General features: G+C 41.1%; 1 protein-coding gene across 2 annotated transcripts in view; it reads left to right on the top strand.

The window, feature by feature from the left end:
• Positions 1-13085, top strand: part of OSBPL10 (oxysterol binding protein like 10) — a 273686-nt gene that overhangs the window by 100276 nt on the left and 160325 nt on the right. For both annotated transcript variants that reach the window (XM_069473350.1, XM_069473349.1), the window contains exon 3: positions 584-663. In XM_069473350.1, coding sequence (XP_069329451.1) covers positions 584-663 — 80 coding nt within the window. The remainder of the gene's footprint in view (positions 1-583; positions 664-13085) is intronic.

Genomic DNA, 13085 nt, shown 5'->3' with positions numbered 1-13085 from the left:
TGGAGTTGACTTGCATTTTAATGTCTCCGCTTTGGGGAATTTGAGGCTCTCTAAGGCAGCGTTTGGTATCTTGCTCTGTCCAATCGTCATAGGAATCTTTGAGAACACATATTAAAATGGTAATTCAACCGAATGCTAATTTTGTAAATGCTAATAACTCCACAGTACAACTCTAGCAGAAGGCCCTGAAAAACTGTACTTCGATACATATTAGCTACCCAAGGTAGAGGCATTTGAAAACAAGCATGTATTCCCTTCCCTGCTGCCTTTTTAAAGAACTCCAGTTGACATTCTCAGAGGAGTTTAAAACAAATGGCAAAATTATTCTTATACCCGATATTTCAGAATACGTTTTTAATGTGGCTGGAGGCAATTTTCTGCAGAGATTTAGTGTGATTTGTGTTTTGGTGTAAGTACAGGCCGCTTGAGAACGTGGAGTCTACATCTGCTTTCTCCGCCTTCTCCCTCCCCTTCCCCCTTCCCCTCCCCGGCCGCCCACCCACCCCCTTAGGTGGGTGTAGAAATAAGTTGAATGTGTTTTGGAACAATCTCTGCGTTTCTTTCTCTATTTTCTCTATTTTAGCTGCTGATGCAAAAGAGAAACAGTTTTGGGTGACTCAGCTTCGAGCATGTGCCAAATACCACATGGAAATGAATGCTAAGGTAAGTAACCACAGGGAAGGAAGGAGGCATTAGAGTAACCTGGATGGCTGCCTTTCAGCCCAGTTATCTGTTTCTTTGGGGAAGATGTTTTTCATGTCATTGTTTTAAGTTAGCCACTGTAATAGAATTCCTACTGTCCTGTTGCATTTACATTTTAAGCCAGGAGAAAAGTAGGATTTTCTTGTAGGTAGAATACAGAGGCATGCAGACACTGTGGGAGCTGATTCTGGAAAAACACTTCTATTGCTTTTCTCTTGTCAGTTTAGGCAGCTGTTAATTGGTCTGTTGAGAAGCTCTAGGGGATGATTTCATTGTGAAGGCAGAGTTTGTCAGATTTACAGTTCGTGTAGGCTAGTTGTTGTCACTGATGCTTGAATAAAACCCAGACCCCAAATCGATTATGTGCTTTGCAAGGAGCTTCTGCATTCTTAGTGTGTAAAAATGTTCTTGGGTACCTTGGCATCCAAGTATGATTAATTTTCTCCCCAGGATCTTGTGAGATCTTGGATTAGATGTGCAGGAGACAGGAGGTGGGCATTTTCATGAGTTATGGTGGAGGATTTGCAGTCATTAAAATACAGGAAATAATTTCAAAATGCATCTATCCAGGGAAATCTATATTTGTTAAAATTAATGTTCAAAGGGCTGTCACTTTTATATCATTAGTTTAAATTTAGTTACTGTACCCAACTGCTGTCTTTTTTTGTATTCCACGCATCTGTATAAAGGTCCACACCTGATGGACTGATGATTCTTTATATTATAACCTGCCTGCCTTCCAGCTCAGGGCTGTGTGAAATGTCTTACTGAGACATTCCTTGCCGTTTTGCCTCCAAGTATAACCCCAAATGATTTCTTCATAATGCTTTTTTAAGAGACATCTTCTTTTTCTTGACTTAAGACAGTTGCACTCATCCGTAATGCCCCTCTTAACTTGCCTTAAGCTGAATCTTCTGGAACTGTAGGGAGGACCCTGTTTCCTTCTGGCCTTCTCTATTTTCCAGGAATTATAGTAGAAGTTCTACACATTTCATCAGTATTTTACACACACCTACGCAGGGCAGTTTTTTTTTTCCCCCCTTTTATATGTAGCTTTTTCCTTTTCATAAAACAGAAGAGGATAAAATAAAAAAAAGACTGTCCCTCCTATTCCCATATATGCTCATTAGGGATAATTCTCTTAACTGTTCTCATATGTCATTCTAGTAAATTTAGGCATGTGTTAGTACATTTTGGTATGTGCATTTATGTTTATCTGTATCTGTATATACCTCTGTTTTTTTACACCAGTGGGATCATACGATGCATGCTTTTTTCTCTTTTTTCACTTATGAATATGTTTTGGAAATCTTTATATTAGACACATGAATCTGCTTCACTGTTCTTAGGATGGCTGGATGGTATTCTAAGGAATAGATATCAATGCTTTATTTAAGTCTTCTACTGATAAATACATAGACTTGTTTCCTTGTTATATATAATGCTATAATAAACACCTTTGTGTATATGTTTTTATAGCTCTAGGTGTATATAGGATCAATTTATACCAATGGAATTGCTGGATCATAGAATATGTCTTCTAAATTTTCATAGACACTGCTAAATTGTCTTCTAAAAAAGTTGCCCTAATTTTTACCTCCACCAATTGTATATGTAAGGGTTTGTCTTCCTCTTTCATATTAACTATGGGTATTAACATTCAGTTTTTGATGTTCTCACAGATCAGAAAATGGATATCCCATTATTTCCATTTTCATTTCTAAAATCATGACTGGGGCTGAATATGTCTTCACATGTTTATTGGCCACTTTTATTTTTTAAATGTGAACTGCCAATTTATGTCCTTCACTCATTTTTCTATTGAGCTCATTTTTTCCTGCTTAATTTGTAGTATCTCTTTGTATATGAAGGACTTATTTTTTTTTTGCCTGTCATTTGTACTGTAGATATTTTCTTCTAGTAGGTAATTTGCATTTTGAGTTTGAATAATTTTTTTGCTATGTAGAATATTTAAATTTTTGTAGTAAAGTTTATGAATATTTTTATTTTTGGCTTTTGGTTTTGCATCATGTTTAGAAACGGCCTCTCTGCTCTAAAATTATGAAAATATTCTTCAGTGTTTTCTTACAGTGTGTTTATAGTTTAATTACCATGTTTAAATCATAGATTCATCTGGAATTTATTTTGGGAGTAGGAATTGAGGTAGGGGAACCAACTTTAAGTGCATTGGGATTTTGATGAATTACTGTAGAGAAGGAAAATTAAAGGTCCTAGTGATGGTAAAAAATGAGGAGAAGAATTTGAAGATTCTCTGAAGGAGAATTTGATTTCCTGATAGATTGTCTGGTTAGTTTCAGGAAAAACTGATTAATCTAATAATATTAGCACCAAAATAAGTAATAATTTAGAAGGTTAGGTCTGTAGGATTCCTTATTTGAGAACTAGAGGTGAAATGGCTGCCACCATTTATATCCTCGCTAGCATGATCAACTAGGGAATAATAATTTTAAAATCATGAACAGACCTTGTTATTCAGCCAAAGCATTGTGAAGTGCAAGGCTGCTCAAGCAGAAATTAATGGTGAAAATGAAATTAGGCTTAAAGTGAATATAAACTTGATGTCTAGTTAACTGTAGGATTGCTGCTTAATTTGCATCGTGGTTGTGAGGAATATATGCCAAACCTTCTCTTTGCTGTGTTTCTTCCTCAGCAGCTCTTCTCTTCCCCAGTAGAGAATACTCTCCCTACAGCTGCCTGGAATTTTGCCTTTAAAAAATTTTTTATTTAAAATCAAGCATTCCTTGGAATAAATATTAGATGAAATGGTGCTATCATTAAAACTCTGATAAGAACTGCAGAATAGCCAGATTCATAGAACCGTCCTCATGAGCATTTACTTGTGTGTGACTTTGAAAGTCTCAAGTGCAGGAGAGGGTTTCTTGTCGTTTTGTCAAGTGGGTGGTGTCGGGGAAACTCCTGGGATAGGGCCGGTAGTGTCATGGGAACTCGATGAGCAGTGAGGATGGGACAGGAACTGGCTGGTTGCAGAAGTAGTGACAATGAACACCTAACACTTGTGAGCACACCGCTCACTGTTCAGTCCACGATTGCGTTACTCTTCACACGGGCCCTGTGAGATTGGTGGTGGTGTTCCCATTTTTATAAATTAAAAAATTGAGGCCAATTGAGCTTGAATGATAGGCCTAAAGTCACACAGCTGGTAAGTGACTGAGCCGGGACAGGAGCCCAAATTACTTAACACACTCCCACCCCCATCCTGGTTTCTTAGCAGAATTTCAATAGAAGGGTTCAACCCCCCACCTCCTGCACCCCATATCTTCCTTACATTGTGATGGGAACAGCTCTGTAGTAGCACGTCTGCAATTTTAATGTAATCAGAGGAACCCTTCTCCAATCTTTTAAACTGATTCTGATTCCATAATTTTTTTTTTTTGGTAATATTCCTTGAAAGTAACATTGGCCTGTTGTGCTAATTTTATTGGGTGTACAAGCTTCTTACACAAGGTGCGTATTTTTGGCAGGTTCCCATGAACTTCGAATGAACAGCATCTTCGGAATGAGTATGTCCGTCTTCCAATTCATGACATTCTGGTTTAGAAGAAACACTGTGGGGTTCAGAGTGAGAAGACACTGAAATCCCTGCTCTGCCAATTATGTGTTGAGCATACCCGCTCGGGCTATTTTTATGCTTTCTGATCCTCTGGCTTCCTCTTCTTTGAAATGGTGACGGCATCTGTCTCACAAGATAGTCATGGCTCAGGCAAGACAGCGCAAGCTGAAGCCAGCTGCCGGCGTGAAGCCTCCGCGGGCTTGGGCGCTGGGTAGCACGTGCTGAGTCTCAGTAAAGCTATTGTTTAGAAGTCTGGTCTCTCCGTCGCCTTTGGTGCTTGGCCAAACCCCTCAAGGAAGACAGCTACTCTTTTGAAGCCATTTGAGGTTATGTGTCTTATTTTCAGACACGTCCCATTATTTTCAAGTGGCTACATCAAAGAACTCAGGTCATTCAAAAATCAGTGGAAGTCAGTATTTCGGGGGTGGCGTGGGGAGATGGAGAAATTTATGAATAGTGCTATTTTCAAGTTATTTTGACCCATGTGAGAAGTGGAGGAGAGAAGACAAAAGTCAACTGATTAGAGAACATTTAAAAGACATTCTGATTTTGAAGATTTTAGTTTCATTGGTTTTAGTTCCGACCAACTGAGAGAATTTTTAAAGGCCAAACTTGATGGAGACTTAGTATTAATATGTTTTCAGTATTTTTATTTATTTATTTGGGTCTGGACGTGGAAGGTGGATTCACTGTGGGGGAGACTTGTGTGCGAGTTGATGAGTCTGCTCTATTGCCAGCTGGGCTTTAGTGTCTTTCCCCCTGACTGTTCAGCCCTAAAGGATGAGACATATGGCGATGATTATCACTTCTTCAAGTGGAGATTTTCCACCAGCTGGACAGTGGGATGGGGTGTGGTCAGAGTCTTCCGAAGCCGGATGGAGGTCAAGGATTCCCCTGTGCTCAGCTGGCGTCTTTCCGCCTGGCGTCCCCATCCTCACTGCAAACACGTTCTTTTGTGAAGTCGCTGCTGACAGCTTGTGAAGGCCTTTTTTTCCCCCATAATGAAAACAGTATTATTTTTAAAAAGTCTGAACATTACTTATACACAGTATAAAACGTTCAGAAGATAGGAAAGTATAAAAGAAAAAGTCACCCCAAATCCCACCCCTAAACATTAATCTCTGATAGTACCATTTGGGTGTACATCCTTCCAGACTCTTTTCCATGTGGGCGAATACAGCGATCAGGATCCCTCTGGAGATCCCTCCTTCCAGACTTTTTTCTGACGTTCACATGCATGGAAATCACACACGTGTGGTGGCATGAGCAGCGACCTCTCCATGGGGATGGACTGTAAGAGCAGGCTTTGGCCACAGGCCTATTCTCTGTGTTTGGTTTATTTTTAAAATGACTCTTGTGAGTATGTTGGGGGATTTCTGGGATCCCCATAGTGTTTTATCTTTGTCAGCTACTTGCGTTTCCCTCCGGGTCATTTCTCATCCCTCTTCCTTGTCCTGCTCTTGCTTAGCTCCAGATGGGAAGCCGAGGAAAGAAAGGAGAGTCTTCACTGGTATTTTACCCATCTAACAATATGGAAAGTGTAGCAACTTTTTTTCCATTTATGGATAAACTAAGTAAGGACATACAGATATTTGGCGTATTTGAAATAGTTTACAAGACTCATTGTATTTGAAATTCTTCCTCTGGGCTTACAAGGCCCAGGCCTGACTCCATCCTGGCATTTACTCTAATGATCTGGTTTTCTGTGTTTCCCACACTTGACCTTGTGCTCACTGAGACCAAACAGTGACTGGCACACCTAGGATGACACAGGGTCCCTGTGAATCTTTGTGTGAAGAGTTTGAAGACAATGTGGTTAGATTGGTATATGGTTAAGGCTCATTGTCCTTGCCAGGTAATTCTAAATTAAAATGCAAATTTTAGGATAAAGTCTTATGCAGATTTGGTCATGGAGGAATATGATTGTCTAATACAGGATTGTAAATTCATTATAAGTCTTAGGAGGTCTTGAATGAACAGTGAAAGCTGCTAAGTTTTGGGGAGTGAATGCATAAATATTCATGCTGGAGGCTGCCCAAATCATGAGTTTTTTCTTTTTTTTCCATCCACTTAGAATGATAGCTGCGTATGAATTTGTGTGAGGCCTGTGGTAGTAGAGCCCTGTTGTATCCCTGGCCACTGGGGTGGAGACAGCCCCAACAGTAGGTGAGGCACCTCCTCTTCTGCCCTTGCAACCCCGAGGACCTGCCCATGTTTACACAACTTCCCAGTGGCAGCTGACACCAGTGATAATCCCGAACTCTCCTCCCTTGCTTGTGCTATGACGTCTGTAGCCCACAGTGACGTAGGGGACTTAATCAGGGCATGATGAAGGATTGGTCAGGGAAAGAGGAGGCTCAAAAGTGGTGGACTGGCCTGGCACACTGGCTGGCACTGGTTGGCCCCACATCCACCCTGCCCCGGGAGAGCATGCTCTGTGGGCATCTTCTGTTGCAGAGCTATATGTGTGGTCCCCTGGCCACCATTCCCACCTGCTTGGTTGAGTGCACAGGAGTGGATGGGTCGGGGAGCCCCACTGATGATCCCACATGTGGTTGCCAGATGCAGACACTCCTGTTTGGGGGCATTCAGAGGCTTTATTTGGGGAGGGGTAGAGGATGTGTGGACAGTATCTGGGGAATTAAAAGATTTGTCTGTTGGGGTGAGAGGGAGGCGATGGAGTGGGGAATTCTGACTGTATGTTGAATCACAGCAAAATGTGAAGATTGAGGAGATTTGAAGCTACTATTTAATTGTTTCTCCCAGCAATCAAAGTTTCTGATGGCAAAAGACTACAATTTTCCTGACTTTCTCCTGCCCCAGGATATGAGCCAGAGGGTTTTGGAGAGATGCTCTGATATCTTGGTTAGGATGCAACACAACAGGAAGCACCTGTTTGCCAAGACTAACACAATGTCATCTGTAGACTCTGAAACCCTGTGGGTACAGGGGACTTCAGAAGTCATCCAGTCTAATGTCCTGGCCCCACCACATCCAACTACTGGAACAAAAATGCATGCCAAAATGTTTACACTAATAATGAAGAAATACAGATTGATTCTAAAAACAATACCCAATTTGATTCATCCAGAGAATCACTGGATGAATTGATAAAATTCAATCCAATTCAATCACTGATGAATTGATGAAATAGAATTAATAACTATTTGAGTGAATTCTTAGAATTTTAGTGGTAATCTGACAATTGACATTGAGTACCTCTCTTTCATGTTTAAGCAAATTTGTGGCCTCCGAGAACAATTTGAAATAATTCGGAAGTAATGGAATTATTAAAAGGTAGTAGCTTAGTCTGCTCAGGCTTCTGTAACAAACTACCATAGACTGGGTACTTAAAAATTACAGAAATTTCTCACAGTTCTGGAGGCTGGGGGCACTGGCAGGTTGGTTCCTGGTGGGGGGCCCATTCCTCATAGTCAGTGCCTTCTTGCTGTGTCCTCACAAGGTGGAAGGGACAAAAGAGCTTTCTTGGAGGGTTCTGCCCTCATGACCTAATCACCACCCATCTCCTAATACCATCACCTTGAAGGTTAGGATTTCAACAAATGAATTTGGGGAGGAGGTATGCAAACTTTCAGACCACAGCAGGTGGGAAGGGATTCCAAACTCCCTCTGCTCCACTTGTCTAAGAAATAGTAGGTATAAGGAATAAGAGCAAAATTTAGGTTCTAAAAGTGTGCTGTCCCATATGGAAGCCTTTAGCTATATGAGGCTATTTAAATTTAAATTAATTGAAATTATATAAGATTTAAAATTCAGATCTTAAGTAGCACTTAACCACATTTCAAGTGTTCAGTAGCCACAGTTGGCTGATGGCTGCATATTGGACAGCACAGATATAGAACATTTCCATTATCACAGAAAGTTCTGTTGGACAGAGATGATAAAACTTCCGTTACTATTTAATGGTTTCTAAGAAGGAAATTTACCAATGCCTAGTTTAATCTCCTCTTGTAATATGGGCAGTTCTTGTAATCTATAAAGTTCGAATGGAGCCACCTCAACCCCTTTGTCCCTCCCTCCCTTCTGTCCCTCCCTCCCTTCTTCTCCTCTTCCTTCCTGTCAGGAGTCCTGATAGGGCTGCCCTTCCCTTGCGGGTCTAGTTTCTTTCCCTCCACCTCTACTCTTGTGTACTCAGTGTTCTAGACCAACAGCTTCCCAAGCACCCTGTGCACTTTCATGCTTCCTTGCCTTTGTCACTGCATTTCCTCTGCTAGGAATGCCTATCCCTCTCCATGCTTTGTGTGCTTTCTAAGGCTCATATACTTCTGTGATGCCTGCCTGACCTCCCCAGGGAGAGTGGACCTTCTCTCTCTGTGTTCTTGTGCATACCAGTACTCATCTGTGCTAGAGTGTGTCTTAGTGTGTGCATGCGCACATGCGTCCTCAAGGTCGACTGGGTGTCCTTGGAGGCCCAGGGCTGCAGGGAAATCCTAGCTGCATCCTCCACACCTGGCACTGTCATGACACATGGTGGGTGGATGTAAACCACTTAGCCTCTGTTAAACACTCAGGAAATGTCAATCCTGCTTCCTCCTCCTTCCTTCCCTTTTCCCTGTGATTAGTGGCATTAGTATCAGTAGTAGTAACAGTAATAAGCAGCAGTAGTGGTTGGATTTGGGTTCCTCAAATAACTAGATCCAAGTTATCACATTTTATTTTCCTAAATATTAGTGTGTTTTGTATTAGATCAAGTATGAGGATTCCTTTTATATAGAGAGAGAGCTATTAGCTTCTAGTAGCTGAAAATCCATCAGGAGTAACGTTCAAGCAAAATGTATTTTGATTTATTTTTAAGAGAGAAGAAACTAACAATGATAAGGAACACAATTTTGGGGAAAGGAAATAAGTGGCTTCTATCAACACATTTCTGTGTGGCAGGTACTATGATAAGCACTTTTCTTGTATTATCTCATGTGTTTCTCACAACAGCTGTACGAGGTGGGTACTGCTATTACCGCATTGTATAGGTGAGAGCACTGAGGCGCAGAGTGGGTGAGTGATAGGCCCGAGGTCACATAGCTAGCAAGTGGCGACTCATTGTTTTTCAAAAAAATTGAGATATAATTCACATACCACAAAATTTACACTTCAGTGGTTTTTAGTGTATTTTCAAAATTGGACAACCATTACCACTATCTCATTCTGGAATATTTTTATCATGCCTAAAAGAAACTCCCTGTTCCTATTAGCAGTCACTCCCCATTTCTCGCCCGTCCCTTCTCCCCCGCCCCTGGCAGCCGCTAACCACTGTCCCTATGGATTTTTTCATTCTGGATATTCATTTAAATGGAATCATCCAATATTGTGGCCTTTTGTGTCTGGCTTCCTGCACTTGGTGTAGTGTTTTCCAGGCTCATCCATTTTGTAGCGTGAATCAGTACTTCATTCCCTTTTCATGCCTAACAGTCATTGTATGGGCATGCCACAGTTTTATCCATTCATCAGTTGATGTGTATTTGGGTTGCTTTTGGCTTTTTGGCTATTATGAATAATGCTTCTATGAACATTTGTACATAAGTTTTTGTGTGAACATAGTCTTAATTCTTTTTGGTGTATACCTAAAAGTGGAATTGCCAGGCCATATGGTAATTCTATGTTTAGCTTTTTAAGGAACAACCAGACCGGTTTCCAAAGCAGCTGCACCATTGCACATTCCTACCAGCAGTGTTGAAGGGTTCCGATTTTTCCATGTCCTTGCCAGCATTTGTTGTTACAGCAGCCATACTAGTGGGAGTGAAGTGATATCTCCTTGTGATTTTCATTTGCATTTTCCCTAATGAATAATGATGTTGAGCATCTTTTTATATGCTTATTGGCCATTCATATATCTTCTTGGGAGAAATGTTTATAAAAATCCTTTGCCATTTTTTAAATATTTCTATTGCATCATATGAGTTCTTTATATATTCTGGATACTAGACCTTTATCAAATACATCATTTGCAAGTGTTAGCTCTGATTCTGATGGGTCGTCTTTTTACTTTTCTCATCTTTTTTAACATAAGTAAAATTTCTGAGAATAAATGGAGCATCTAGTATGGTGGACAGAGTAGGGAATTGGGTCCAAAGACCTCATTTCTGGCTGTGCCTGGGCCACTCACAGGCACTACTTGGCCTTGAAATCTTGAGTAACTCAGTAAGAGCGTAAACTCTCTTAGCCTCAGTTTCCACTTCTGTAAATTGGGCAAAAATAATGGCATCAACCATACAAGGCAGTTGTTAGGATTAAATGACATTAAGTGTGTCACGGCATAAGTTCTTTTTAACAACACAGATTCACTTAGTTCTGCTAGAACATTTCTGTTGACAAGTAATCGAGTCACGCTCCACCTGAAGATGATCACTGAGGGGCAGCCAGGAGTCAGCCCTAAAACCTGATTGTGAGGAGTCTCCCACAGAAAGGTTTGGTAGATTGCCCACATGTTTGTAGTCCTCATGCATTAGAAAACCCCAGCATAATCCAGATTCAGCCAGGTTGGCATTGGTCATACGTGCGTCTGGTTGTGAGTGGCTCTGACCTCACTTTCTGTGAGGCTGGATTTAAGGCAAGTGCTCTAGGCTGTGGTGTGGACAGGCCCAGGTTCAGAACTAGCCCTTTAGTACCACTTGGGGCAAGTCATTCTCTGAAATAGGAACAATTATTGTTGACGTGAGGATTGAATTGCACGTTGTGGTGGAGATTAAATGAGATCATGGCTGTTGTGCTCTCAGCACAGAGCCAGACACTGAGTTAGTTTCTGTGAGGGATGCTGGGCTGTCAGGGGCACCCCGCTAAGCTGGGCCCTGGGAAATGGCCAGTACCAGACTGCCTGAGACTGGAGATGCACAGCTTGCAAAATGGGGTATTTCTGATAAACACCATTTTTGAGATAATCAGAAAATTTTTTAGTTATTTAAACAACCAAACTTATTAAAGCTGATGAAAAGGTTAAAAAAATACAGATGGGGAAGGTGCATCATTATAGAACCAACTAGTCAAAACAAAAAGCAGTGGAGATACAGGTGCACGCCCCCCCCCCACACACATGCATGCAGAGTCTTTGGAAGGACTCACAAGGTGCTAGTACCAGTGATTGCCTGGGGTGGGGAGGGGGACACTGGAGATTTAGAACTGAAAGTAAGTAGGGATTTAGGTGTACCTTTTGATGTTATTTGAAATTTTCACCTTGTGCATGGATTGATTTATATATTAAAAATGGAATTACTCAAATGGTTAAAATTTAAATTTGTAAAAATTTTTTTAAAGTGTGGAGCCGAGCTGTTTTGCTAAGTGCTGTGCTCTCTTAGGCCACCGTCAAGCTGGCCTTTCATCTGCGAGGGATGCCCTCCATCAGGCAGTCACTGATGAACCTGCTTCTCGTTATATTTTTCACTTGAACGTCTTACAACCAAATGTCCTTGAAATTATTCAGTAATTCCAAATTCCTGCCAATTCAGATTGGGCTTCTATTCTTGTTACTCTGAATTGATTTTACTTGATACGGTTTGAAGTGTTTAAAGTTTAATGCTCTTTGGGGGACGTGCTACTTTTCGCTCCTTTATTTGAATTAAATACTGATTAACGATGACTGTGGAGTAGCCTATTCCTCAGCTAAACCCTTTGGTGCTGGGGTGGCCTGTTGATTAGCAGAGTTAGCCCTGCTCCTGGGCTCTGTGAGCAGAGCTGCTCCACCTGCAGAAGCGGTGCTGTGTGAGTGCTACTGGAGGTCGAAAGGGGTTAATGCCGCCCAGGTGAGAACAAGCCCCAGGTGTGTCTTATAGTCAGCTCATACATTTTACTGGATAATGTACTAGCCTGATATCATATTTTAAAGCTGTTTTATTTCCCAAATTGTTGGGTAAAAAGCAAGAGGTACTGTATCTCCCATTGAGACCCGCGGTATAAAGTGCCCCAGGTTCAAAAGCAGAGTCATGAGGGTAATATGTTTTCCCCAGCAGCACGTCTTTGGGGGAACAGCTTACAATGAGTTGAAGCTCGATGAACTCCCTAACTAAGGCTGGACGAGCCGAGCACATCTCAGGATTGACTGTTCCCTTGGCTCCGTCCTCATGTTGCTGCTATTGGGCAATTTTATTTTCGTGTTATGTTAAGCTCAGTGCCATTTTTCTTTTAGAATTTTTCACAGATAATTACCCTTTGGGTACTTAAACTAAGTGTAAAACATCGCCCTCCTAAACATACCATCAAATTAAGTAAATAAAACACAATTTAAGAACAGCTTTTATTAAAGCGATAAAGTTTGGGGATTTTTTTATTGTCTTAATAAAGTGCAACAATTTTGCATACCTTCTCAAGCATAATTTTAAAACTTGGCAGCCTGCCTTGCCCAGAAGGAAAGTATTAGCGCTACCCGGGAAGATTATCTTAGGTCAAGGAGACCTTCAGATTTAAAAAAAACAAACAAACAGAATTTTAAAGAAAAAGCAGAATGGTGCAGTTTTGAGTCAGTTGAACTAATTTATTCCACCAATTGTACTTAAAGAGGGTTTTGTTCAGAATAAATTGTTTTTGTTTTCTGTTTAGAACACTGACGGATGACTTGGTATACATAAGGCCTCTGTGAAAAGTCTTGATTTGAGGCAGGGTAGACAACTCTTAGTCTGAGGACATTTCGTGCTCTGAATTCCGCTCTGAACAATAAAGTTGGGGTAGGTTGTCCAGAGTGGGGTTGTCTGGTCCCTGTTTTGCTAACATTGGAAGAGAGGCTTGGAAGACAGCCTGGGAGTAGCCTTCAACAAACATTGAATGGATGTGTACCATGGTGTTCTGG

This window comes from Eulemur rufifrons, chromosome 7 (genome assembly GCF_041146395.1).
Source record: "Eulemur rufifrons isolate Redbay chromosome 7, OSU_ERuf_1, whole genome shotgun sequence".
NCBI classification, from domain to species: domain Eukaryota; kingdom Metazoa; phylum Chordata; class Mammalia; order Primates; family Lemuridae; genus Eulemur; species Eulemur rufifrons.
Note: the sequence above shows the minus strand (reverse complement) of the source record. Positions and strands in the feature narration are given on the sequence as shown.